The sequence below is a fragment of the Phycodurus eques genome, chromosome 1 (assembly GCF_024500275.1).
Source record: "Phycodurus eques isolate BA_2022a chromosome 1, UOR_Pequ_1.1, whole genome shotgun sequence".
In the NCBI taxonomy this organism is placed as follows: domain Eukaryota; kingdom Metazoa; phylum Chordata; class Actinopteri; order Syngnathiformes; family Syngnathidae; genus Phycodurus; species Phycodurus eques.
This window is the reverse complement of record NC_084525.1, coordinates 8,818,374-8,846,262: the sequence shown is the minus strand read 5'-3', so window position 1 is coordinate 8,846,262 and position 27,889 is coordinate 8,818,374. Positions and strand designations below refer to the sequence as shown.

The 27,889-nt window shown below is 41.0% G+C and overlaps 1 protein-coding gene and 3 non-coding genes across 6 annotated transcripts in view; 3 read left to right on the top strand and 1 right to left on the bottom strand.

Annotated features, from left to right (window-relative positions):
• Positions 1–500: 500 nt before the first annotated feature.
• trnas-gcu (transfer RNA serine (anticodon GCU)) lies at positions 501–582 on the top strand. The gene has a single exon. It is a non-coding gene; the product is annotated as a tRNA-Ser (tRNA).
• A 1,961-nt stretch (positions 583–2,543) lies between these two features.
• Positions 2,544–2,625, top strand: trnas-gcu (transfer RNA serine (anticodon GCU)). Its single transcript has one exon. It is a non-coding gene; the product is annotated as a tRNA-Ser (tRNA).
• Positions 2,626–3,342: 717 nt separating this feature from the next.
• trnas-gcu (transfer RNA serine (anticodon GCU)) lies at positions 3,343–3,424 on the top strand. Its single transcript has one exon. It is a non-coding gene; the product is annotated as a tRNA-Ser (tRNA).
• A 2,268-nt stretch (positions 3,425–5,692) lies between these two features.
• Positions 5,693–27,889, bottom strand: part of lrp1ab (low density lipoprotein receptor-related protein 1Ab) — a 117,259-nt gene continuing 95,062 nt past the window's right edge. The window contains exons 55-90 of one of the 3 annotated variants that reach the window (XM_061675727.1): positions 27,313–27,500; positions 23,689–23,872; positions 23,512–23,597; positions 23,319–23,438; positions 23,054–23,241; positions 22,304–22,509; positions 21,236–21,424; positions 19,928–20,076; positions 19,758–19,851; positions 19,550–19,666; positions 19,317–19,436; positions 19,115–19,237; positions 18,353–18,478; positions 17,956–18,072; positions 17,120–17,226; positions 16,892–17,024; positions 16,669–16,791; positions 16,398–16,520; positions 16,185–16,322; positions 15,552–15,689; positions 15,349–15,468; positions 13,765–14,042; positions 13,504–13,682; positions 13,262–13,368; positions 13,065–13,184; positions 12,778–12,954; positions 11,672–11,812; positions 11,357–11,530; positions 10,342–10,503; positions 10,064–10,235; positions 9,348–9,449; positions 9,163–9,233; positions 8,991–9,084; positions 8,876–8,914; positions 7,755–7,899; positions 5,693–6,743 (exon numbers count right to left, since the gene is read on the bottom strand). In XM_061675727.1, coding sequence (XP_061531711.1) covers positions 6,606–6,743; positions 7,755–7,899; positions 8,876–8,914; positions 8,991–9,084; positions 9,163–9,233; positions 9,348–9,449; positions 10,064–10,235; positions 10,342–10,503; positions 11,357–11,530; positions 11,672–11,812; positions 12,778–12,954; positions 13,065–13,184; positions 13,262–13,368; positions 13,504–13,682; positions 13,765–14,042; positions 15,349–15,468; positions 15,552–15,689; positions 16,185–16,322; positions 16,398–16,520; positions 16,669–16,791; positions 16,892–17,024; positions 17,120–17,226; positions 17,956–18,072; positions 18,353–18,478; positions 19,115–19,237; positions 19,317–19,436; positions 19,550–19,666; positions 19,758–19,851; positions 19,928–20,076; positions 21,236–21,424; positions 22,304–22,509; positions 23,054–23,241; positions 23,319–23,438; positions 23,512–23,597; positions 23,689–23,872; positions 27,313–27,500 — 4,988 coding nt within the window. In that variant the 3' untranslated portion in view covers positions 5,693–6,605. Of the gene's footprint in view, positions 6,744–7,754; positions 7,900–8,875; positions 8,915–8,990; positions 9,085–9,162; positions 9,234–9,347; positions 9,450–10,063; positions 10,236–10,341; positions 10,504–11,356; positions 11,531–11,671; positions 11,813–12,777; positions 12,955–13,064; positions 13,185–13,261; positions 13,369–13,503; positions 13,683–13,764; positions 14,043–15,348; positions 15,469–15,551; positions 15,690–16,184; positions 16,323–16,397; positions 16,521–16,668; positions 16,792–16,891; positions 17,025–17,119; positions 17,227–17,955; positions 18,073–18,352; positions 18,479–19,114; positions 19,238–19,316; positions 19,437–19,549; positions 19,667–19,757; positions 19,852–19,927; positions 20,077–21,235; positions 21,425–22,303; positions 22,510–23,053; positions 23,242–23,318; positions 23,439–23,511; positions 23,598–23,688; positions 23,873–27,312; positions 27,501–27,889 lie in introns of those variants that run through there. The other 2 variants (XM_061675736.1, XM_061675744.1) reach the window with 2 other exon arrangements.

Genomic DNA, 27,889 nt, shown 5'->3' with positions numbered 1-27,889 from the left:
CCATAACCCTATTTTGAAAACCTAATCCTACTTTAAAACTCTACTTTGAAACCCAAACCCTGTTTGAAACCCTACTTAAAAAAATGTAACCCTGTTTTGAAACCCTACTTTGAAACCCTAAACTTAATTTGAAACCCTAGTTTGAAAACCTAACCCTCCTTTGAAACCCTACTTTGAAATCTTAACCCTATTTGTGGAACCCTACTTTGAAACCCTAACCCTATTTTTAAACTCGAACCGTTTTTCAAAACCCTTCTTTGAATCCCTAAACCTGTTTAGAAACCCTACTTGGAAACCGTAACCTTTCTTGAAAACTCTACTTTGAAACCCTAACCCTACTTTGAAACCCTAACCCTGTTTTAAAACCCTACTTTGAAACCATAAGCCTGGTTTGAAACCCTACTTTGAAATCCTAACCCTGTTTTGAAACCCTACTTTGCAACCGGCCTAATTTCAAACCCAAACCGTTTTGAAACCGCAACCCTGTTGACAACTGGCAAGACGAGGTGGCTGAGAGGTTAAGGCGATGGACTGCTAATCCATTGTGCTCTGCATGCATGGGTTCAAATCCCATCCTCGTCGGCATTTAGTATTATGCGATGTCGAACCACAAAGCCAGTCTTGAAACCCTCGCCCTTCTTTGTAACCTTATTCCTTCTTTGATACCCTACCCCCAGTTGGAAACTATTTTGAAATCCTAACCCTATTTTGAAACCCTAAACCCTATTTTGACATCCCATCCCTGGTTGGAAACCCTACTTTGAAAACCTACCTTACTTTTAAACCCCAACCCTAATTTCAAACCCTACTTTGAAACGCTATCCCTATTATGAAATCCTAACCCTGTTTCGAAACCGTTCTTTGAAACTCTAACCCTACTTAGAACTACTAACCCGACTTTGAAACACCACTTTTAAACCCTCACCCTACTTAAAAACCATAACCCTATATCGAAACTCTTCTTTGAAACCCTAACCCTGTTTTGAAACCCTACCTTGAAACGCTACCCCTAATTTAAAACTCTTCTTTAAAACCATAACCCTATTTTGAAACCCGAATCCTACTTGAAAACTCTAGTTTGAAACCCAAACCCTGTTTTAAACCCTACTTCGGAAATTTAACCCTGTTTTGAAACCCTACTTTGAAACCCTAAACCTAAATTGAAACCCTAGTTTGAAACCCTAACCTTGCTTTGAAACCCTACTTTGAAATCCTAACCCTATTTTTAAAACCCTACTTTGAAACCCTAACCCTATTTTTAAACTCTAACCCTTTTTCTAAACCCTTCTTTGAAACCCTAACCCTGTTTAGATACCCTACTTGGAAACCGTAACCTTTATTGAAAACTCTACTTTGAAACCCAAACCCAACATTGAAATCCTAACCCTGTTTCGAAACCCTACTTTGAAAACCTACCTTACTTTTAAACCCCAACCCTAATTTCAAACCCTACTTTGAAACCCTATCCCTATTATGAAACCCTAACCCTGTTTCGAAACCCTTCTTTGAAACTCTAACCCGACTAAGAACAACTAACCCTTCTTTGAAACACGACTTTGGAACCCTTACCCTACTTAAAAACCCGAACCCTATCACGAAACCCTTCTTTGAAACCCTACCTCGACTTTAAAACCATAACCCTATTTTGAAACCCTAATCTTACTTTAAAACTCTACTTTGAAACCCAAACCCTGTTTGAAACCCTACTTAGAAAATGTAACCCTGTTTTGAAACCCTACTTTGAAACCCTAAACCTAATTTGAAACCCTAGTTTGAAACCCTAGTTTGAAACCTTAGTTTGAAACCATAACCCTGCTTTGAAACCCTACTTTGAAATCCTAAACCTATTTTTGAAACCCTACTTTGAAAACCTAACCCTATTTTAAAACTCTATTCCTTTTTCGAAACCCTACTTTGAAACCCTAACCCTGTTTCGAAACTCTACTTGGAAACCGTAAGCCTGCTTTGAAACACTACTTTGAAACCCTAACCCTACTTAAGAACCCTAACCCTATCTCGAAACCCTTCTTTGAAACCCTACCCCTACTTTGAAACCCTAACCCTGTTTTGAAACGCTACCCCTAATTTAAAACTCTACTTTGAAACCCTAACCCTGTTTTGAAACCCTACCTTGAAACGCTACCCCTAATTTAAAACTCTACTTTAAAACTTTACTTTGAAACCCAAACCCTGTTTGAAACCCTACTTAGAAAATGTAACCCTGTTTTGAAACCCTACTTTGAAACCCTAAACCTAATTTGAAACCCTCGTTTGAAACCTTCACCCTGCTTTTAAACCCTACTTTGAAATCCTAACCCTGTTTAGAAACCCTACTTGGAAACCGTAAACTTTATTGAAAACTCTACTTTGAAACCCTAACCCTACTTTGAAACCCTAACCCTGTTTTAAAACCCTACTTTGAAACCGTAAGCCTAATTTGAAACCCAACATTGAAATCCTAACCCTGTTTTGAAACCCTTTGAAACCGGCCTAATTTCAAACCTAAACCGTTTGGTAACCGTAACCCTTCTGACCACAAACAAGACGAGGTGGCCGAGAGGTTAAGGCGATGGACTGCTAATCCATTGTGCTCTGCACGCATGGGTTCAAATCCCATCCTCGTCGGCTTTTAGTATTATGCTATGTCGTAACACAAACCCGGTCTTGAAACCCTCGCCCTTCTTTGAAACCTTATTCCGACTTTGATACCCGACCCAGAGTTGGAAACTATTTTGAAATCCTAACCCTACTTTGAAACCCTAACCCTATTTTGACATCCCATCCCTGGTTGGAAACCCTACTTTGAAAACCTACCTTACTTTTAAACCCCAACCCTAATTTCAAACCCTACTTAGAAACCCTATCTCTATTATGAAACCCTAACCCTGTTTCGAAACCCTTCTTTGATACTCTAACCCTACTTAAAACTACTAACCCTTCTTTGAAACACTACTTTGGAACCCTAACCCTACTTAAAAACCCTAACCTTATTTCAAAACCCTTCTTTGAAACCCTACCCCTACTTTGAAACTCTACTTTAAAACCATAACCCTATTTTGAAACCCTAATCCTACTTTAAAACTCTACTTTAAACCCAAACCGTTTGAAACCCTACTTAGAAAATGTAACCTTTATTGAAAACTCTACTTTGAAACCCTAGCCCTACTTTGAAACCCTAACACTGCTTTGAAACCCTACTTTGAAATCCTAACCCTGTTTTGAAACCCTACTTTGAAACCGGCCTAATTTCAAACACAAACCGTTGAAACCGTAAGCCTGCTTTGAAACCCAACATTGAAATCCTAACCGTTTTGAAACCGTAACCCTGTTGACCACTAGCAAGACGAGGTGGCCGAGAGGTTAAGGCGATGGACTGCTAATCCATTGTGCTCTGCACGCATGGGTTCAAATCCCATCCTCGTCGGCATTTAGTACTATGCTATGTCGTAACATAAGGCCGGTCTTGAAACCCGAGACCTTCTTTGAAACCCTAACCCTGGTTTGAAATCCTACTTTGACACCCTACCCATCCATCCATTTTCTGAGCCGCTTCTCCTCACTAGGGTCGCGGGCGTGCTGGAGCCTATCCCAGCTGTCATCGGGCAGGAGGCAGGGTACACCCTGAACTGGTTGCCAGCCAATCGCAGGGCACATACAAACAAACAACCATTCGCACTCACAATCACACCTACGGTCAATTTAGAGTCTTCAAATCACCTACCATGCATGTTTTTGGGTTGTGGGAGGAAACCGGAGTGCCCGGAGAAAACCCACGTTGGCACGGGGAGAACATGTAAACTCCACACAGGCGGGGCCAGGGATTGAACCCCGGTCCTCAGAACTGTGAGGCTGGCGCTCTCACCAGTCGTACACCGTGCTGCCTGACACCCTACCACTAGTTGGAAACTTTACTTTGAAATCCTAACCCTAATTTAACACCCTACCCCTAGTTGGACACCCTACCTTGAAACCCTAACCCTCTTTTGAAACCCTACTTTGAAACACCAACCCTGTTCTGAAACCCTACTTTGAAACCCTAAGCCCGTCTTGAAATCCTACCCCTGTTTTGAAACCTTACTTTGGAATCCTAACCGTTTTGAAACACTGCTTTGAAACCCTAACTCTGTTCTGAAACGGTACTTTTAAACCCTAACCCTGCTTTGAAATCCTACTTTGAAACCCTAACCCTAATTTGAAACACTAATTTGAAACCCTAACCCTGTTTCGAAATCCTACTTTGAAACCGTAACCGAGTTTTGAAACCATAACCCTGCTTTGAAACCCTAACACTGTTTAGAAACCCTCACCCTATTTTGAAACCCTAACCCTACTTTGAAACTGTAACCCTTTCATAAAAATCCTACCCGTTAACTCCACATACAGTATGTTCTGTAGATTTCTATGTGAGCGTTGATGCAAGCTCTCAGGCTGGCAACGCTGTACTCTCTGTCAATCTTCGTTCACTGGAAGACGGCATAAAATTGTCACAAGGTATTATTCGAAACATCAACGGTGACGTGTTCCACTTGTATTTGACAGTTTTTGTGTCGGAGTAAATTAATGGCCCATTTTGTTGTTTACTTTTCATTGCTTTCATCATTCTCATCTGCGAGTTGATTTAAATCTTATGGAATCAAGGCTTTGTGCCGCTTACGTCGCTTCGTTTTTCCCTCAAACATGATCAACTGATCAGGGTGTACATGATGTACACCCTGATCAGTTGATCATGTACACCGGTGGAATTTTCTGAGCCAAGCAGAACCAAATATTCACCAAGACCGTGGTGTAGTTGGTGTAATAAAATGTTCTCACACAAAAACGCTTCCAAGTGTGTAAATTAGAAACACAGATCGATGTATGTATTTAAAAAAAAAAAACATTAATAATTATTATTTTTATCAAATAGAACTGTCGTAACTTTCCGGAAAAGATGAATATTTTTCCATACAATATTTTCCATTTTCCAAACGTGGAAATGTATGAAATCAAATTCCATACTTGCGTAGGAAGCCCAAATTTTCTTAGGACTCTCTAAAGGCACAGGTGTTGGAAATCACCTCTCCAAATGACAAACATGAGCCACTGTACATACAGTTCTACTATAAAAATCCATTTTATTTCTTATATCAAAAAGAAATAGAATCATAAAAACAATCAGAACCACACGTAATATCCATGTGGGTTTTTGCCAACAAATAAATTTCTCCAACTGAATGATGATTGTTCTAATTTACATGGTCAGATGTTAAAAAATAGAGAACAATGTTAAAAATGGAGGGGTAAACCCACTTTCCTGTAGAATGTACTGGCTGGGTGCGTGCGTGTGTGTGTGTGAGTGAGTGTGAGCACCATGCAGAGTTATATGGCAGGTTAGGGCCCACGAGCTCAGTTAAAGCAGCACGGCTAACAGCGCGACACAGCGAGAAGAACATTCTCGAAACAGACAGATGGTTAGCATTAGCAGCAAGGCAAAGGCTTTAACAAAGGAATGCTTATCAGAGAGTTGATCAGTCTCCGCCCTGGGAACGCAAGTATTAACTGTGAAAATTAACCTAAATGACCTGACCATGTAATTACACATAATAACGAGAGAAAAAGAAATAGTCTCCCACGTACCATCCAATGATAACCCTGGCCTTTCCTCAAAGTACAGTTGTGGTCAAAAGAGAAGGAATAAAAGCAACAATTCTCAGCTAATTTATTTGTCACGCTTGGTTTTTTTTTTCTTTTCTTCTGGAAGTTCACTTAAGTCTGATGTCACCTTCTGGAACTAAATATGCATCCTACAGTAAACCAAGGCCACAGTTGCCATCCCAGATGCTTCATCCTGGAAGGTTACAATCATCATCATCCAGCACTCACACACTCACTTACTGTAAAGGACTTCAAAATTATTATAGAATTACTGACTGCTATTGGTTACTGATGTTCCTGGGTATATTTTCAAGACACTTTGTTAATAGGTTTGCGTATATATATATCATCTATATGCAAATATAACGTCTGTCTGTGCAAGGAGGTAAAAGACAATCACTTGAATGTAGCAACACCTCCACGAGTACGTCGGGTGCAGTTGGAAAAACAAAATAACATCTTATTGATGGACCTGAAATAGAGATGAACTCCGTTTCATCCACAACACAAGATAGACTTAATTGGTTTTTAAAGGTTTTCTAGGATGAACCAATACTCTTTTCTTTGCCCGCTATACAATTCACACAAAAAACAAAAAAACAATCTTCCACTGCAATTTGTATCTCTCTTTCTTTTACATTTGCACAGAGGTAGTGGCTATATGCGTGAGAGAGGAGGAAAAGCTGAGGGGAGGTGCGCAAAAAATGTAAAATAATGTGTAAAATGTCTATAAAATGGTTCCTTTTCCGTCACCTTTTCTTGTTGTCAAAGAACAAAATATAATACTGCAATCACTTAAAAAAGTAGTCCTTCATTTTATACATTTTATACAGCTTTCCCGATTTTGTCGTTGTCGTTTTGTTATGTTGCTTCTCTTTTCAGGTGGGAAAGGCATAAGATGAGGGAGCTTTGTGGGCTCAGCACTAGCTGGCCAGGGCGATCGCTGGCACAGTTCAGGGGGGTGCGAGGCTTTACGCCAGGGGGTCGCTCATGCTCTCGTCGCCCTGGGAGAGGAGCTCCTTCTTTTCGTCCGTGCTGGCCAGGGAGTTGTTGCTGTTGTGGGCGCCCATGTAGAGGCTGGCGTACACGGGGTTGGTGAAGTTGGTGGGCTGCAGAACAAAGACAAGGCCCGTTGAAGCGCAATGGGCTTGGAGGATACTTCTACAGTGGATATAAAAAGTCTCCACACCCATGTTGGAATCAAAACCTGTGCAACTACATTATTTGAGCTGTTTATTTTTACTTCCCCTCGCCTAAAGGCTATTATTAATTTTTTCTATTTTACTGGCTATAGGTCACATTAATGGTGGAGAAATATGATAAAAACCTGGCATTTGAACAGGGGTGTGGAGGCTTTTTATATCCTCTGTGCTTACAGTATAGTAAATGTCTTAGATAGAAGCTAGGTTAGGTTAGGCCAGAGCCAACCCAAGACATCAGAGAACCTGCTTAAGGCTCCGTAACCACTAAGGGGCCCCAAAGAGCGATTAACAGTCAACAGCCTGGAGTAGTATTTTTGCTGTTGTTGTTTGTTAATCTTTGAACATTTAAACATTGTTCAATTATTCAATTCACTTATTCTAAGTGATTTTACTTGTTGTTACACTACACTTTTCTGCTTGTTATCGGCGGTATTGGAAGTGGACCATTATCGTCGTCGTCGCTGTCACTATGGGACCCTTACTGTTGCTGATATGGCTGTTGTTGTGCCCATTTTGCTCTCGTCTCTTCCACCGGTTGTTCAACCACTAATTATTATTTTTTTCCCTGTTATGAATTGGCTTTATTTAAATAATTATTTTTGCACATCGCTGTTGAAGTTTTTCAAACCAAAAATAATAAACCGGATGACACTTTTACCATAAATAAGTCAGGCTCACAATAGGGTCATGTCAACAACACTGCCAGATTGACTGCTGCAATGAGTTTACAGTAGCTGTGTGAATGATCACTAATAAATATAACTGGCAGAAATAGAGGGCCCTAAAATCAAATTTTGCTTAAGGCCGCATCCAGGCGAGGGCTTTGTGTTACACGGATACTTTATTGATTCTTCTCACCCAGAACATCCAAAGTTGCTTTCATACAGATCATATTGGGTAATATTAACATCTACTTACCTTCTCTGGGTCCAAAGCAAAGTCTGAATCAAGGAGCTCCCCAGCGTCATCGTCAGGGTCTCCTTCATAGATTTTGTAGGCGGGGTTGCCGATCTCGACATTCATGGCGCCGTTGGTCATTCTGTGGTGCTGGAAGCCCTTGGCACTACAGCAAATAATAACATAGCAAACTTAGTAAGCATGGGGCAAATGCATACGTTTAAAAAAAAATTAAAATACAGCAACAAGGGGGAAGTAACATATAATCCACACAATCAAGACAAAGTTTATCAAATGAGCTTTTTCTGTCAAAAGGCCCATTTGATTAAACCCGGGGAAATGCTGCAGCATTGGGACAAATGCTGGACAGTCTACACGCTATCATTGTTCATTGATATACACTTGGATACTTTACCAAACAAGCACACAGCATAAACCTTACATACAGTATGTACAACAGGGGACGGTATGTAGAGGCAAGAAAAAAAAAAAAAAAAAAAAAAACACCCAAAAAAAAAAAAAAAACATTCCAAACAAGAGTCAACAGACTCTTAAGCCGCATTTCAACCTAAACTTCCAGGATCTTTTAGTTTTTGGTTACTGTGGGCCCATTGTATCCACAATTTTCGCTAACTGACCAATTTCCCTGGAACATTGAAGTAAATAAGGCTAATGATACAGCGCAAGTGACTACATTACACCTGCAATGCAGTAGGTAACAGTAGAAAGAACCATGATGCCATTAAAGTGGCAAGGCACTAATAAAACAGTAGTGAGAACGTGAACAGTTGTAGACTGTTCAAATGTGAAAAATGCAATGAGTTGTCTCCAATCTGACCCACCCCAAAGGTTGCTGGACCTGATGAGAATATTACCCGCCTTAGCATAGTCTTCTTCTGGCCCTGACCAAAAGCTAAATGTAGTATATTGTCCAAACACACAAGTTCAAAGTTGAAAAGTAAATTTCCTGTGGTCGAAATGCGCCTTTTGGATTCTTGGGGAGTAAGAGACAGGCAAGGACGGGCAGATTTATAACAGAATGGGCATAGGGATGGGTGTACTGCATGACCTTTGTTGATATTAGGGAGGGAAGGGGGTTAACAATGTCTGAACCGGTGAATAATGTAACCCTATGACGTTACCGCGAGCCCCGAGAGCGAGATTTCCCCAGCCATTGAGACCTGGGAGACAGGAAATAGTTGGTTGATGGAGACGGAAAGAAGGAAGTTTAAAACACATCATTACAACAGGACCGACCCTCGCATTCTCCGCTTGTACCACAGGATGGCGCCAACCACCAGCAGTGACAGTAAGAGCAGTAGAAGCACGGGGACAACCACGGAGGCCGTTTCTGGGACAGAGCAAACAAAGTGTGCAAATTGAGCCAAAGTGCAAGTTTTTATCAGCACTGCAAAGAAGTGTGACTCACTTCCACTGGACATGGAGGAATCTATGGTTGAAGCATTTTCACACCTGTAACCTCTCCATGTTGCGGGACACCTGGACACACAGCGGGACACAACTACAATGTACGTGTGTGTGTGTGTTATCTCTTTTTATAGTTTTGTACATGAGAGAAATAATGAAGTGTTTGGCGAGAGTGTCACATCTTACTGGCACTGGGGCAACAGTGTGCGCGTGTCAACTGTACATTGTCCATTGGCGCAGTAGTCCAAGCAAGTATAGCAGCTGGGTTGGGTCTGACCATTGGGGCAGCTACACGCACACACACACACACACACACACACACACACAGACACACACACACACACACACACACACACGAATGTCATGTTGTTTTGTTACAGTACAGAGGTTCCTTGAGATACAACTGGCACGACTTGAGAGGTCTGAGATACAAGCCGTCGTTCAGGCTGATTTCTTGCTTTGATCTGTGTGCGAAAATGTGAGATACAAGCGCTGTATGGTGGCAGTGAACTCACAACAAGCAGCAGTTTGGCAAATAGTGAACAATTAACTAATTAATTAAGGGGTTTTAAGCCATTTAGTGCCATTCCCAGTCGTTTACTGTCAAACTAAACATGAGTGGCTAGCTTAATGCTAACACATTAGAAAACGCCATAGACGGGCTAACAAATAGCATGAGTGCCTCAGAGTTATAACCCTTGCAGCAACAAATATCTGGACACAAACGGTGGTGCAACACATGTAGACAGACAATATATCACTACTCAGAGGCATATTTTCCTCATCCTATGTGAAAAACAGACAGCCAAATGCTCAGGGCCGTGGGACAGTTGTCCCCTTTTCCACGCCCCTGTTTATACATCCAAATGTCATTTAACTTGTCTAGGCTCCAGCGTGTTTACCTGCAGGACACTTCTCCCGAGGAGGACGTCAAACAGCGGCCTGTGCCACAGAAGACGCATTTGTCCAGCTCGCACTGGTGTCCGATGTACTGACTGGAGCACTGACACACTTTGGTGCCATTTGTGGTTTGCAAGCATGTGCCGCCATTTTCACAGAAGCCTTCACATTTACCTGTAGAGAAGGCGATCGTTGTAAGAGTTGTAAGGGGTTTGTCAAAAGAAACGTGAAGGCTCTTTGTTTCTGTCAGAGCATGTATACAGTTAGAATGTCCACTTACTGTACTGGCACTGATCTCCGTGGTACTCCGTCGGGCAGCTGCAGGTTGGCTGATTACCCGAGTTGACCGAGCAGTTGCCGCCGTTGTGGCAGTAGTTCTGACAAGTGTGACGGTTGCAGGTGGGCCCCGTGAATCCTTTTGGGCATCTGCATGTCGGAGCACCTATGATAAACATACCACTTACAACAATGACCGAGAAACCACTGCACCCGAGGAAGAATTAACTATCAGACATAGAAGGGCTGACCGACGAGGTGTCAATCATTTGCCGTGGACTCAAAGGCACACTCATAGCCGGTCACCTGCACACCCCCATAGCCTCGCACTGTCCTGTTCCATAGGCCTTTAGGATTGTTGCTGATAGTATGGTGGAATATCCACCTCCCGAAACAAAAACAAAAAAATGCCCATTCCTCGTTTGCTAACAACTCACTATAAGATCAGCAAACAGAAGTAGAGCGATGGGACCCCAGGCAGCTGAGAGGATTCAGAAGCGATGCAAAATTAGCAACATTTCTGCTCGACAGGTAAGTTCTCACCTCTTCTTGATTTTTAATTGATTGTAAATTCCCAAAAATAAAACTTCAAACTGATAACATTTTTAATGTTATATTAACACTCCAACAAATAAGTCACGCTTCCAGTGTAGCAGCTGTGACTAACGCTGTCTTGTTTACAGTGCTAATGCTAGCTTAATATTGCTCGTGCTGCTATTTTGTTGAAGATGGATATGCGTTCTTGCTAGCAGTTTTAATATTGCAATTTCCCCCTTCAACATGTGTGACTTCTTTTTTAACCCAAATTTAAATGAAAGTGATCCTATGATAACATGCATGGAAGGAACTGTCATAAGCGTGATTAAAATAAATCAGTTGCAAAGTGATAAATGATCAGTGATAACAGTGGAGAAAAATAAATGTGCAATCTGAGGGTGAAAATGGTGACCTGTATGAGAGCTAAAAGATCAGTGAGGACTAAAACCAACTCTTGCCTTTGCCCGTCTATGTCAACTCACCCGTATGAGATGCGGTGCATGTGCCGCCGTTCTTGCAGTAGTCCCTGCACTGGTTGATCTCGCATCTCTCTCCGGTGTAGCTGGGCTGGCAGCGACACTTGGCCACCTGACGGGCGTTGAGAAAGCAGCTGCCTCCGTTCTGACACTGAATGTTACAGGGGCCTGAGGGGGGAGCTGTGGAGATAGAAGGACACCCAGTAAACGTCACCTAGCAAGCAGTTACAGGTGCATCTAGCCAGTAGATAGATGGAAAAAAAGGATTATATTGTATTTCCTCTCACAGAAACAAGTGTGTTTGTGGGCAAGCAGACTTACAGAACGGCGACTGGGTCGGGCCAGACTTCTCCACACACGTGCCGTTGTCAGCCATGTAGTTATTGGGACAGGTGCACACCGGTCCACTGGGGCTGAGCAGACATAGCCACTCACACTTCTTCCTGTCACATGGGTTTGTCACTAATGCAGAGAGACCACAGCACAAACAGTGAGAATCCTTCAAAATATACGTGGATATACAATATGGGATGATTTTGGATTGAGGATGTAGTAGGAGATGGACATAGAAAGAGAGCTAGACAGATTTTTTTTTTTTTCATAGTTATGTTCAATAGGTCTTAACATTTTATGCAAATTTTGTGGACATACAGTATAACGTGTCCAGTATCTGGTGCGTTATAGATTATTATTAACATGGCAGACACACAACATGTGACATAGTAGCTACTTCATTAGAGTTATGTCTTGAAATAAGAGTTTAATTTGCTATGTGATGACACTCTTGGAAGGAAAATGGAATGCAATGGAAATGCCATTTTTTAAAATATAGAAAATAGCAATCTATAATACTGTACTTCTAAGAACATACAGTAATGACATGATTAAAAAGAAAGTAAATTTTTTTTTTTTTTTTTTTAATTGAAAAAGATCTGCGTGTTCTAAAACTTTTTTACTGGTAGCCTGACCAGTCAAATGCGCCAATTTTTCCCTTTTTTTTTTTTTTTGCTTGAAAGTCAAGTAATTCAAGTCCAATGAATAGCCACACAGTTATGGGAACTTCCACAACTGAGTCGGAAAAATATTTCATTTCCATTTTAGGGATAATGCCACAAGTGTGTTCAGTTGTTTGTCTGCCCAAGGTGGCTACTTAAATGGAAAGGTTTAGAATACATTTTTGTTTTGTAAATTGATTCCATTATTTCTTTTGTAACTTAAATAGTATTGTTCTGTGCTTTCATTTCAGAGTAAAATGAGAAATTGACCTGTATAAATTTAAATATAGCTGGAAAAGTGTGGTGTTCTGAAACTTTTGACCAGTAGTGTATATATATTATAGTTCTGCATAAACCAACAAATCTACGCTAGATTAGCTATGATTTTGACACAGTATTTTATAGTACAAATAAAATATGGATGAGACTCACTCTCTGGCTGCTTATATCGGTGGTACAAGACGATGTCAGTAGCGTGGTTGATGCCTGTGGTGAGAGTTTCCATGGTGCCTTTTCCAAACTTGTTGACCCGGAAAACAAAGTTATTGACTAACGTGACTCCATATATGTAGTCCTCAAAGATATCGATGCTAAACGGATGGGCAAGGTCTGGAAGTGAACAAAGAACATATAATGTTAACATAGGCAAACTTTTAATTTACTTCTAGTAGTTATTTCTGTATGTCATAACTTCTTTTCTTAAACTGAAATAACTCAACTGTTTTTGATGCCAGAGACAGCTATGACGGGATCTGAGCCATCCAGGCGAACACTGCCAATGACTGAAAGCTTTGCATCTGCCCAGTAAAGGCGCTCATTGAAGTAGTCTACTGCCAAACCTGGGGAGTGAAAAAGACGTAGTATATAGTATACTGCTTATTTGAAGATGGGAGTTATTAATGTCAACAAATCCGACCTGTTGGCCACTGGATGTTCTCATGGACAAGCGTCTGTCTCAGCGTTCCATCCATGGCAGCTGTCTCAATTTTTGGATGATTCCCCCAGTCTGCCCAGTACATGGTACTGAAGCAGAAATGAAGAGTTCAAATGAAAATCTCAAGCCTTTGTTTTAAAAAAAAAAAAAAAAAAAAAAAAAAACTGCAAAAAAAAAAGAAAACTGAAAAAAAAAAAAAAAAAAAGCTCAAGTTCATGTTGTACCCTCTTTGTGGATCCACGACGATGGCATATGGTTCGTCAATCATGCCAGAGATGAGTGTCTTGCAATGCTGGCCTGACATCTGAGCCACCTCAATGACATCTCGACCAGAGTCGGTCCAGTACAGGTTACCAGCCACCCAGTCCACGGCTATGCCTCGAGGCATCTTCAGCTCTTTAATCTGGATGACATGAGAGAGATTTACTAGTCTGCCCTGCTAAGAAGTCAAACTTGTGTTTCTGTGTATTTCTGAAGAGTTGTACCTGCAGGTTGGTGATCCTGCCCACACTTTGCCGTCTGTTACGGTGGGAATTGGACGACAAAGTTGACTGTCCCGGAAGCTCATAGGAGGAGATGCGGCCTGTGTGCCAGTTGGTCCAGAAGATGCGGTTGGTCTTCACGTGCAAGTCCATCGCGTCAATCCGCACGCTAGCATCCCCTTGGAAGGTTTGTTCATAGCGCCAGTTGGGCATTCCAGGATCCAGGCTGCGGATTTCATTGTCATCGGCTATGAAGAGAACCTGCTGACTGCTGTTCATGTCTGCAAGAGAAAGGAGAACTTAGAAACACATGGTCCTAGACAGCCACAATTTATTTCACCGGGCAGCCTCCATTTTTTACTGATATTGTATAAAGTGTTAGTCTGTTTCCACATCGTCTGTTACCAAATAAATGTTTACAAAACACATTGAAAACAAATATATTAACTGTCTTGGGCACTTGAACTGTCTGAGGAATTTCATAAAACTCTTGTCTGCCACTTTCTCACTCCACAGGAGCCGTGCGGCATTATGTCGCCTCAAGATTTAAAGTCTGGATGGTTTTTTTTTTGTTTGCTTGTTTGTTTTTGTCGCTAATTTTTAGCGAATTAAATTAGTGATTGAACATGATTTTGGGGTGGTGTTATGTTGATGTTGGTGTGTAATAATACCAACAACTATGCAGTGTGTGGTTAGTCAAGCAAGATAGTTTTTTCATTATTATTATTATTTCCTGAAATGTAGTGGTTTTGGATAGGATTCCGCCAGACAGGAACGATATGTAACACAAACTTGTTCAACACAACATATAATAATCCGATAATAAAGTCAGCTTATATAAAGCTGTTAATGTCTTTGGAATGACATTAAGTGTAAAAGAAAACATAAAGGAGATACTGTTTCTGCCCATATTGAAATGTCAAGTATTGTTACACACAATTTTTACGTGCTCCAAACAGAAATGTCAGCTGTGTTCTGCACCAAACAAATCAACTTTTTGAAGGTGATCGCTTCGTTCCACTGCCTTGAATTAATTGGTGAGTACATTAATAGGGATTGAGCCCATAGTGAAAAAGCATGAGTAATTGATGCCACCACTAAAATGTTTATAATGACCTATAATAATAGTTTAAACTGTAGATGTCTGTCATGTTATGACAAAATACGTTAATACAAATTCAAACTCATTTTAAAACATAACCCTTAAAAATAAATGGTTTACAAATCATAGACATACAAAGCTTGTCTCTTAGTAGAGATGGTCTATGTCAACATACTTTCTCGGGACCAATTCCTATTTAGACAGGGCTTTGGTGCCATCTTGTGACATCTTAGAGCCTTAAAGAAAGAGCACACGAATGCCAAAAAGCTGAGTTTTTCAGCAAATAATGGAGAATAGACTCCATCAAAAAAATGTGGCTAGGTGAATTCAAGGCTAGTGAACCACAATTAGGCATTGGAATAATGTCATGCTATTTACACAGCTATCTTCATCCCGCCTACACAAACCTGGAGGATACCTCACCGAGCAAAACTGGACTGAATGGTTGCATAAAAGCTTGAAAGCAAATATATATTGGTACTCACTGTCAGCTTTGCAGGTGTCATTGATCCTTGTGAAGTACTTGTAGCAGCTGCATTTGTAGGAGCCCTTAGTGTTGTTGCAGATGTGGGAACACGCCCCAAACTGAAGACACTCATTCTTGTCTGAAAAACAGGAAAGAATCCAACTCATCAACTGAAGTTAGGTTATAAAAACATTTGGCTCTGTAGCTTTTGTGCGTGTTTACCTCCACATGTGCGATATCCTATTTTGTGGAAGCCCGGTTTGCAGGAGCAGAAGGCGTCTGTGCTGTTGGTGACACAGTGGGCCTCGTCCCCATCGCCACAGTGAGTCCTGTTACTCCTGCAGTCATTCAGTTTGGTTTCTGTTAACACGCACATTGACTTGTTAGCAAAGATGTTTGATCAAGTTCTACCAAGCTAAACTCATCCAAGTATGCCCTGATGTTTCCAAACTGTTCCCGCAAAGTTGGAAGCATACATGGAAAGTCCCCCGACGACCTGGTGGGATATATTACCTGCAACCGGAGGTTTAAAGGGATATATTTTTGCATCTTAAACATGTAGGGATGTGAAAGCATAAGGAAGTTTCTAGACAAAGTAGCAATCATTTTTCAGTGGGGCGTGGTTTCACGTATTCAGCGGACACAAAGTTTGAGAGCAGAGACAAAAGCTTGATTTTTAACGATTTCAAAGCATTATTTTATATACTTCGAGATTTTTCCAATCATTCAAATTTGGCAGGGTAGTTAACAACACTCTTTTCTGTGGTGTGTCAAATTTACAAGACTTATTTTCACTCCACTGGGACTTGAAGAGGGGTATCCCAGCACTTCTGTTGATTCAGCGTAGAAATTAACCTGTTTTGCAGTTGATCTCGTCCGAGCCATAGTCCTCGCAGTCATTAAAGACGTTGCATCTCAAAGTGGAGCTGATGCATTTTCCGTTGGCACACAAGAACTCGTCTTTCTCGCAAGTAGGAACAGTTGGATGGGCTTCTGTGGGATACAGATGACTCAGCAAACTCCTTCAAAAATCATCTTGGTTGATTTCAAAGCTACTGAGCCACTTACCGCAATTCAGTTCATCCGATTTGTCGCCGCAGTGATTGATGCCGTCACATCTCTTTGACATCTGAAGACATACGCGGTCATTTTGACAGCGGAACGCTCTGGTGGGAGGACACTGGAACTTCCCTAAGCATCACACGGTAAAAAGTGTGACAAAGAGTTGAGTAGGTGAGTAAAAGATGAAGGGAAAAGAAAACACTAAAAAAAAGAGTGAGATATTCAGCTATTAAAATACACTACTGTGTGAGAGTGTGAGTCACATGCTGGCACTCACTGCACTCTTCCGGATTCTCATCCGAGTTGTCCCCACAGTCATCTTCCCCATCACACTTCCAGGCGAGAGGTTTGCACAGAGTGTTGTTACATTGGAACTCATCCAAAGGACAGTGACGGCCAGCTGAAAGAACAGGAAGTAACTCGCAGTTTAGTTCTGTCAAACTTGATACAACTCAATCGCAAAACAAGAAGCGGGCAGTAAAATCGAATTGTGCACTCACCAGCAGTGTGGCAGTTCTCCTCATCACTGCCATCCATGCAGTCTGGGTCAGCGTCACATCGCCAGCGAATAGAAATACAGTGTCCATTCTTACACTGGAACTGGTCATTGTCACACTTGACATCACATCCATCCTGGAGGAAAAATAAAAAAACATAGCCCAACAGGCAACCAAGCGTCAAACATCATCCTCGTGAATGAATACTGAACACACAAGCGTGTGACACACCTCATCAGATCCATCGGCGCAGTCGTGGTCTCCGTCGCACTTCCACCGCCCAGCGATGCAGCGGCCGTTTGTGCAGGCGAACTCGCTTTCGGAACATTGCCGAGGCACTGCGCGAAATGACAAAGCACGGCTTGTATTAGTGACAAGCTCCAGCCTTTATTCATCTTGCATTCCACAAAGACATGACAGCAGGTGGTCAGGGGAGAGAATGAAAGGAGCTCAGCAAAATATAATCCAACACACAAAATGTATCAAAAAATCCCAGCTTTACAAAGACAATAATGATATTAGAAACACCTCTCAGTATAATGCAGTGCTCGACCACTTCAAACTACAAGCACAACAACAAACACGTTGCTACATTAATACATCTTTAACAATATTCATGATGAAAACTGAGCATTAATATCTTTGTAAAAGGAGAATTTTAACACTTTTATAATTCAATTCAATGAGAGGGTACCCAATGAAGTGCCTGTATGATTAGCTTGAAAAGTACGCTTTTATGCTGTGGCTGATGGAAGGCGTACAACGCATAATTACAATTTATTTTAAGTCTCCTTGCAGACTCTCACAGCTGAGCAGGCCTCACGGGTGGACAAAAGCATGACAGAGAACTGACAGGAAAATACTGGAATGTTTGACACATGAATGCTGAAGAGACTCACCTCTAGCTCATGCCAACAGGACAGTATGAAATGAAACAGACATCAGATGAGGTGAAATGCATTTGCAATGACAGTGACTGGATGTTTTTGACAGTAAACATTGTTAGCGCAAAGGGAGTTGAGAGTTAGTGAGAGTGGACAAGGGCAGAGTGAAGTCATGACACCAACCACACTTGTCTTCATCCGAGTTGTCACCACAGTCATTGTCGTAGTCACATTGCCAGCGGCCCGGCACGCAGCGGTTGTTTTTGCATCGGAACTGGTACGGCTCGCATGTCCTCTCAGCTGAGCACATTAGCAGACCACGATTGTAGCAAGATTCAATAAAAGCAGACTGACAGATCGCCTAATGAAAGGGCATCCGAAGTCTGGCCCGTGCTGCCATTTGTGACCGGCCATCTATTTATTCACAGCCTGCTAATTTTAGTTTGGTTATCAATTAAAAGTTAAAAATATCAAATTGGCACTTCTATCCTTTCATTTGTCTGCCTTCAGAGGAACATGTTTGGACAGCCCTGGTGTAATGTGACTGCAAAGTAGTTTCAGCAGAGATCGAGATGCTCACCACACTCCTCCTTCGGTTCGTCGGAGGCATCGCCACAATCGTCTTCCCCGTCGCACTTCCAGCGAGCCGGGATGCAGCGTCCGGAGTCTTTACAACGGAATTCGTCCACGCCGCATGTCATCTGGGCTAAAGTTGGGAACATTTTCAAGGTGCTCTTACTAAGGTTTTAAATGCATGGCAGGAGACGGTAAGAGTTTATCCAACTGAACATCCTCCAAATATTTCTGCATTGTGGGGATGAATCATAAAGTAAGTCAGCTTTTAATGAGTTCACAAGGACATTGTTGGGCGGTCAACCTAAATTCTAATAATTGTCCAATGAAATTGTATTGATTTATTCCCAACTGTCTATTTTGTTTTTGGTAGCATTTCTATTGCCTGCACTGCTTCTAGTACGCATATCTTTTTTGGTCTTATAAAATTTTAAGATTCTATGTGTTGCCATATCAATCTAATCTGTCTAGGCCCTTCACAATCACTTATTCTGGGTGATGTGACATTACCTATATTTGCAATGGGACTTTCTTTAACTCCCAGAATTTTCCCTTCCCCTGATTGGTTGGTCAGAGCAAAACTTGCGACAGCCAACTTCAACTAGCAAAATACTTTAGTAGCAATCTACTATTTTGCGTTCTTCTTTACAGCCGCTGCTAAGAAAATGCCTGCATGACAAAAATGTAGTCAAAATATTGTGAGATAAATTAAAAACATGTAAATCTGTTGGAACCAATTCATTCTTTTCTATAAAAATTCAGTTCTTACTGCAGTTGGCGGGTTCATCAGATCCGTCCACACAGTCGTTGTCACGGTCACACACCCAGACGCGAGGAATACAGCGTTTGGTAATGGCACACTGGAACTGGGTGGGTGCACATGTGACCTCAGCTACAGAGAGAAGTGAGCAAATATTTTATTACAGTGAGAAATGAACCATCTGAGCAGGATGAAAGAGTGAAATACTCACGGCAGTCCTTCTCGTCCTCTCCCTCACCACAGTTGTCTTGGCCATTACAGCGGAAGATTCCTGGGATGCAGCGACTTGGGTGGGAACATTTGAACTGGCTGGGCAGGCAAACATGAATATCTGCAGTGTAGTTACACAAATACACAATCAGCATATGTGAGGACTCGTGAAATTTCAAGGGAATAATGGATGCTTCAAAATAGGCAGTGATAATGTCATAATATGAGCTGTACCGCAGTTGGCCTCATCTGAATTGTCCTGACAGTCATTGTCTCCATCACATATGTATGCAGGGTTGGTGCAGATGCCTGTGCCACACTGGAACTGGCCCGGTCTGCATTTGAACTCAGCTGTCATGAAAGGAAGAGTGAATTATTGGTCTGAACTTAATTTCAACACAGCCCGCTTCCTCAATGGTTAAAAAAAAAAATCTACACTCACAACAGTCGGCAGGCTCGTCTGAGCGATCGCCGCAATCGTCCTCCGTGTCGCATTTCCACCAGAAAGGAATGCACTTATCATTCTTGCAGACAAACTACAAGACGAAAATGGGAAGTGAATAAAAGCACACGCTGAGGGAATGATGAGCAAGTCTGCGCAGCTCCCATTACCTGGCTGGCCGTACAGTTGGACATGCATGTGCGGTGGTCATTGGCAAGGTAGAAGTTGGTGGGGCATGCGCATTTGTAGCCTCCTCCAGGAGAGAGGAGGCACAGGTTACTGCAGCCGCCGTTGTTCGTCTGGCATGGGTGGTTGCTCACTGGCAAACAGATAACACTCAAGAAATGTTCAACGGCACAGAATAAGATTTTCTGGTAAATTTAGAATACAACATGTGCATCCATGCCTACCAACTATTATGACATGTAATTTATATAAAATGTATGATATAAATGTACACAATTACAAATATGCATGTACAATTAATACAATTTGTAATCAATACACAATGGCAGACTAGGTAAAATGTTATTATTATAAATAATAATTTTGTTTTCCACCTTTTTCCATTTGATCAAAACAATAATTAAACTATCAATTAGATATTCTTGCTTCTAAATTAAAGAGTGTAAATTCAGAGATTTGTTTCTAAACACATGATACATGTTTGAAGATAATTGCTGAAAACATACAAAGATTGATAACTATGCAGTACTCAGTTGTGGAGCTATAGAACTAAACTGTTTTTCACCATTTTAGTTTTCCTGAATTGGGGCCCAATAATGCACATGTGCCCACTTATGAGTCACCTCTCTCCCACTACATAAGAACTTGAGCGCCTTTGTTTGTCAGTTATCCGGTGCATTTGCAACGTGCAGTTAGCTAGCTAGCTGTACCTACACCCCAAAAATGCAATTACCCTCCAGAAAGTTCACATGCATGAGCGCTTGAGAGTGCCTTGTTGTCGGCCGCGAGTGCATGCACGTCACGGAGAGAGGGCGGAAGAGAGAGGGGGGAAAAAAGTCAGACTTGGTCGGTCAGCATGTGGACCAGGGCATTGCATTGGTGTGGCCACTTTAGAGCGCCTCGCTGTCAGTGTGGAAAAGCCCCGCGACAACCCAATGGGAATATATTCCAACCACTGTGACCTTGAGGCTTCAAGCGGATATATTTTCACAGCTCAAACATGTAGTCATGTGTAGGCATAAGAAAGATGCTAGATGCTTGACGGAGTATTTGATTGACAGTTTACAGTCGAGAGGGTTGTGGTTTCAGGGCGTTCAGCGGACACACTCACAACGTAGGTGAGCGGAAAGAAAGGCTTGATTTTTCACAACTATGAAGCCTCATTTCATATAGGCCAATAGTGTTTGCAGTTTTTTTTAATCATTTAGATTTGACAGTATTGCAACAACAACGTAGTGTATCAAATTTAGAAGACATTTATTTTCACTTTACAGGGACTTGAAGTATCTTACCCTGGGGCTGGCGATAGGGGTGGTAAATATGCACATCCATGGGCCGATGCAGGGTGCTGATCAGGGTGGTTTTGTTGGTCCCCAGTGTCTTGTGAGCTCTGTTGATGGACTTTGTCTCCCAGTCAGTCCAGTAGATGTACTCTTCAAACAGCGTCATGGCAAAGATGTGTGGGATGTCTTGACTAAGAACTGCCAAGGTGCAAAAAACATGTCACAATTCACAAGTGTTTTACCATTATAATATTGCTCAAAGACTGTTACCTGAGTTCAACTTTGAAAAAAATGCACTAACTGGCCACATCAATTGAGCATCATTATTTTTGTAAAAACAGACTTACTGACACAGTAAGTCTTCTATTACATTTCAGACAGTGGATTGCGTACCTAATGAAGTCGCCAGAGTGCATGTTTTAACAATTCGAGGGGTTAGAAATTCATTGAGGAGTTAAATTGTTTATTGTTGAATAATGACATTTTAATGTTGGAGCTGTAATGTGGCTGAGCAAACATCGAGGCTCTGTTAATATTAAATGGGAGCCGGATGGGTGCACGACAACATGGCCAGCGCTATATCTAGTGTTATGTAATGTTCAATATGCCTGATTAGATTTTACACTCTCAATGTTCTCTTTATGCTCCCATAGACGGCATGCATTTGCTTCCTGTGTTTGGTGCAAGTGCGTAACACCTAATTCGCTTTGCTTGTAAAATACAGTAATAATCCATATCAATCACATTTATTGATGTGCAACACACGTCGTCATTAGCTAATCAAAAATGTTGTAACCTGGGACTGAGAAGAGTTTCAAAATTTGAACTTTTATAGCATGATGTGACCTTTAGTATCTTTTTAATCAGAATCCAAAAAGGAAAAAAAAAACATAGGTCTTTAACTTCCTTATTTCACCACCACTGTGTCATCAGAAAATCTGAGATAGATAAGAGCGATACATACTGTATGTTACAAATCTAATTGAAGGAATTTGGGTAGCAAATAAAAATGTCGAAGGACTTATTTCGTATCCCATAAATGGTCCAAAATATTTCAAGTGGACAATGATATGTGACCTGTGTGTCTGCTGGTGCCATCCAGGCTGGCAAACTCAATGTAATCCTCCCGGGCGTCTGCCCAGTATATGCGGTCATTGATGAAGTCCAAGGTTAGTCCATTGGGCCATGTGATCTTATCCTGGATGAGTACGCTTCTGTTGGTGGCATCCATGCCAATTCTTCCAATATGGGGATTGTCACCCCAATCAGACCAGTACAGGTACCTTGACAAAAAAGTACAATTTTATGCATCATAATTACACATTACGTTCTTCAAATTGCAAATACCGTTATGCCTCATTTATCACGCAATAGACGAAATCTGCAAAGTAGCAACCAAATATTGATTTTATTATTTTTATATATTTGAAAGCTTCACACATATAATATACCAACTTATATGGTATTATTTTTGCCCACATGGGTTCACCATCCTCACATTCTACAATGTAGTATCTGTGAGGTTAAATGTGTACGTGCCTTTAAAAGGCGGGCTTGGCCTGTTGAGTGACTGGAAGTGAGCGAATGAGGATGTATAGTTAGCTGGCTGTGAACTGGCTAAAGCGTTAGCCACTGTGTTTTGGAGAGTGATGGCTTCAGTTGAGGCAATTGGCAGGTCGGCTAGCTTCCATCTTCCTTCTATCCTAACAACCTGTTATGATTACAATTCATTCTAACTAGAGGTGGTAGGCTATATTAAAGGTTCCATATTTTATCAAACCAACTGCAATATAGCGAGGGACCACTGTACCCCTCATTGGTTCTCACCCGTAGCGCACATCCACGGCCACAGCGCGAGGTTCCCTCAGCCCGCTGGTGACCAACACTGTCCGGTAGGCTCCGTTAAGTTTGGACACTTCAATGGTGTCTCGGCCTTTGTCACACCAGTACAAGTTTCCACCGACCCAATCCACTGCTACGCCATCTGGGTTACTCAGAGAGGTCCGGTGCAACACCTGTAAGGTAATTACGCAAAAATGTTTACTGTATGCGCATTACCAAGGGGCCAAGGACGCTTATTTTGCTGACCAACCTCTATGTTGCTGCCGTTCATACGCATGCGTCGGATCATGCTGCCTTGAGTGGTGACATCAGTCCAGTAGATCATCTGCTCTGCATAGTGGAAGTCCAGTGCCACAGCATTATTCAGACCCTAAAACAGCGGCAAGTGTGTGTTCACAGGGGGCATTAAGAGAAAAAGACCAAATATTCTTTTGGTTCTGTACCTGTTTAATAAGCGTGTAGTTGGAACCATCAAGGTTGAGCTTTCGCAGGTAATATCGGTTAGCAAAGATCAGGTAGGCCTCCTCCTCTGCACACAAAAATAAGAGGAACATATTTAGGATTTAATGGGCTATAAGCAACCCAATAAAACACTTCTATTTGCCAATTTAGTGCAGTACCTGATGTGGATTTGCAGATGGTGGGATCATTGGGGCTGACTTCAAAGCCATCCACGCAGAGACAGTGGAAGCTGCCGTGTGTGTTGATACAGCGCTGAGTACAAGGGTAGGTGGTGGTGCACTCGTCCACGTCCACACACGTCTTCCCGTCCCGCTTTAGCTGGAAACCAGGATGGCACCTGCACTGAATGTGCCAAGTGCACGAAAGAGGTCAGCATCTTTTTATGGACAAACATCTTAAGCCTCACATACACAGTTACTTGATTTTGCTTTTTTACCCCCTTTTTGTTTCTGTCATTTACTGTATATTTAATGCAGAGGTGTGAAATGTAATTGCAAAATGTACAGTGGGGACTTAATTTATGAGTTAAATTTGTTCCGTGATCATGCTCATAACTCAAAACATGCATATCTCAAATCGTCCTTCGCGATTGAAATGAACAGAAATCAAATTTATGTTTTAGCACCCCATAATTTGAAAAATAGCACGCTCCAGTATTGTACTTATAAAAACATACACTAATAATGTAATTAGACAGAATGTAAAGAGTTAAGCAGTTTGCGCATCATGATAATTCAATGGGCTTTCTGCTGCTTCTGGTGTGCATGCCTTTGCCCTCAGTGTGCAGCATAATACATACAGACATACTGTACTACAGGTAGTGATGATGATGAACACAGAAGACCACCATCGCAATTAAACTTCAATAATGTTGGTCTTTTTTTTTTGCAGAGGATTAAGAATATACCGTGCATGCCTGTGATTATGTTTAGATGGTCTGTCGACATGTGATGCTACTGCTTGTTGTTTAAAGATTCATAATAACCGCATCATTGAGGCTAGTTTCGTTAACCCAACTAGGGCGTTTTGGATTGTGTGTTAGCATTAGGCTAGCAGACTTTTGACAAAGTTAACATGGTTTGGTTAAATACATGTGCAATTTTTTCTTGTATGTTAGGTTTTACAGTAAACTTGAACTGGGTGTGACAATGAACAACTTGAAGCAAGACCTTGGCTTCTTTTTTGAAGAATTGTCCACTCTGTGCCAAACTGCTGCTTGTTGTGAAGTTCGCTGGTAGCATTTAGCACTCGTAAGGCTTGGTACACACAAAGACTTTTTCAATCTTAAAAGATGTTTTATCTTTGACAGACCCACATGTAAAGATAAGAAATCTCTCTCTCTCTCTATCTATATATCTATCTATCTATCTATCTATCTATATATCTATCTATATATATATATATATATATATATATATATATATATATCAAGACTTTTCGTCGTAAATATTGAACACGTTCATTATTTAAGATGGTCAGCCCCGACCTGTTTTGGATGCTAAAATCGGGACAAATCCACTCTTAACACACATCAGACCTCAGGACAATTTTATAGGATAATCTTTAAGATTGTAGTTTGTGCTTGGTCGGGAAGGGGCAAAATCGACACAAAAACAGGCCAATTGTCTTTGTGTGTGTACCGTGCAATCTTTATTCGCAACTCAAGACAAAAAAATATATAAAATCAGCCGAGCTACGACCCGTATCTCAAATAAGTCAAGGTATCACAGTACATAGATAAACAGATGCTAGTTTGCCATTCAAACAGCCAAGAGGGGCCTTACTAGCATATGCCAACATTTTAATTGGCGTTTGGAGTGGAAACATTTGCACACAATAAATTCTACCTAGCAACAAGCCGCTGGGCGAACATGATGTTCTGGGAAGTGGAAATGCAGAGTTTATTACGGTGTTCTACAACAGATTATGCTTGCAGTCCTCAGTTTCCTGTCAAATGGAGAAAAAGACTGTTTCCTCAAAATGTGCGTAATATTTTTCAAATTGCCATCTATTAATAATAGGTTATATCTATCACTTTTGCGACTACTTTCTTTTGAGTCATTTACACATAGAAGATACCCATGAAACAATTAAAAAACAACTTACTCAAAATTGGCCTGGGGTAAGAATTATATTGGGCTTAACTGTACTGTATATTCTCTAAATGACTTACTTCATCTCAAACACACTTACCAAAAAGGGCTTGGCCATAGATGATAAGATTGTTTTATTAAATCAGATGGAGAAGAAATAATTTTAAAAAGTATTCAATATATACATTACCTTTTTTTTTTCTTACGTATTATGTATCTGCTTGTAAAAAGTAAAGAATTGTCATTCATTCATTGCTATCATAGTTATTTTAAGCACTTTATAAAAAATTCAAGAACTCTGAACATTTCGAAGGACCCCTGGGATCTTTGGAAATATCATATGTAATCTAATAAGCCCCTTGCACATCAAAATCAGCCGTCTATTCTATGAAATTCAGGCACAGTCACTTTGGTTGCCAAGTAGATACGATAAACTCCTCACAATCAACACAGTTCACATTACTAGCCTCGTTCTTATGTAAACACCAAATTTACATGATGACTCAAGCTGGTTCATCGGTAGGGTGCAGGCACGCCTAATGATTTTCAAAAGAAGCTCTGACCGCGGCCTCGCTACTACAAACATGAAAGTTCATGCATAGTTCAAGCTGTTCTTTTCGCGCCTACTACTTTCAGGAAGGAGAGCCAAAACAAGTTATGGTCTTACGCAAGCACATGCCTCAAGTCAGATTCCAACCTGTGCGCCCCACTTGTCAGGAAAATTAGTACAACTATTAGGAAAACAGTGGTGCCTCAATCCTCGATCTACGAATTTTATTTGTTCCATAAACATGCTCTTAACTCAGAACACTCTTATTGCAAATCATCTTTCCCCATTGAAATGAATGAAAATGCCATTAAACTGTACCAGCCCAAAAAAAACACCAACAAAATGTTTTGTGACATGTTTTCTAGTAAGAAAACTAGCACTCTAGAGTATACTTTATTTAAAAAAAAAAACAGTCATAACATAATTAAATAGAATGCAAAAAAATTTAACTTTTTAAAAGTTAAAGGTTTGTGCATCACATTTTCATGTTTTGACTGTGCTTCTTCAGGTGTGTGTGCCCTAGTCACCAGGGAGCAATAAAATAGCCATCCATAATAAACAAAGAAGAGTTTCACAAATAAGTGCCTCGGTAAGCTGCAGTAATATTAGTTGTTTTTCGCAGAGGTGTGAATATTGTTATATTATCTATCTCCATGTGTTGCTGCACGTGCTGTGTTTAAATATCCATTCCTCAAAGGTTTATAACCGCCGCAACATCGATGCTAGTTTCTTTAGCCTGTCTGTGCCGTTTTGCATTGTGTGCTACCATTAAGCTTGCAGATTTTCGTATAAGTTATGGTTTGGTTAATTGTGTCAGTGTTAAAGGGTTAAGCTGTGAATGGCAATTAACAGGTTTTAGCAAGCACTTGGCCTCCTTTTTGAAGAATTGTTCTCTCTCTGCTGCTTGTGAAATTTACTGCCACTATTTACCCCTCATAACTAAAATTTTGGGTTGTGACTGAAGACAAAAAGAAAAATGGCAGAGAACATCTCGTATTTAAAAAACTTGTAAGCCAAGGTACCAGGGTATACAATAATTGACATACTGTGTATATGTACTTGGACATTCAGTTTTTGCTTAGATTTACTGAGCAAATGCAGGATAAAAAGTAAAATAAGAAAAAACACAGACAGCTTACCTTGTAGCCAATCTTTAGGTCATCGCAGAGTTGTGAGCAGCCACTCAGTTTACTGTTGAGACACTCGTTAATGAAGCAGTTGAGTTCATCGGAGCCGTCGCCGCAGTCATCATTCCGGTCACACAGCAGAGTCTCGTTCAAACAATTTCCATTGCGGCACATGAAAGCTGACTCGTTACACATCCTCTCTGAAATCACACGCAAATGGCACGCTAAGCGCTGCGTGATTTGTACTGCAATAAATTGTACACAAAAAGCGGGATACTGTGGTAGAGGTGTGTATTTGTCGTCCCAATGAAATGAGAAATGCATGGTCGTAGAAAATTGTTGATGATACTGTATGTGGAGGTGCACCGTAAACATTTCCTATGGTGGGATACTGTACAATAATCACTGAATCAATATGAGAATTCCCCCGATTAAACATAAATCTAGTTTTGAATGCTAAACTCTGATCTAGCGCATGTTTACAGCTGTGATAGCTATATGTGAACAGAGTGACATCATAGTAGTACAACACAGTATAACCCACCCATGAATTCAAAAAAGAAAAATAAAGAGTAACCAAAGACAAGAT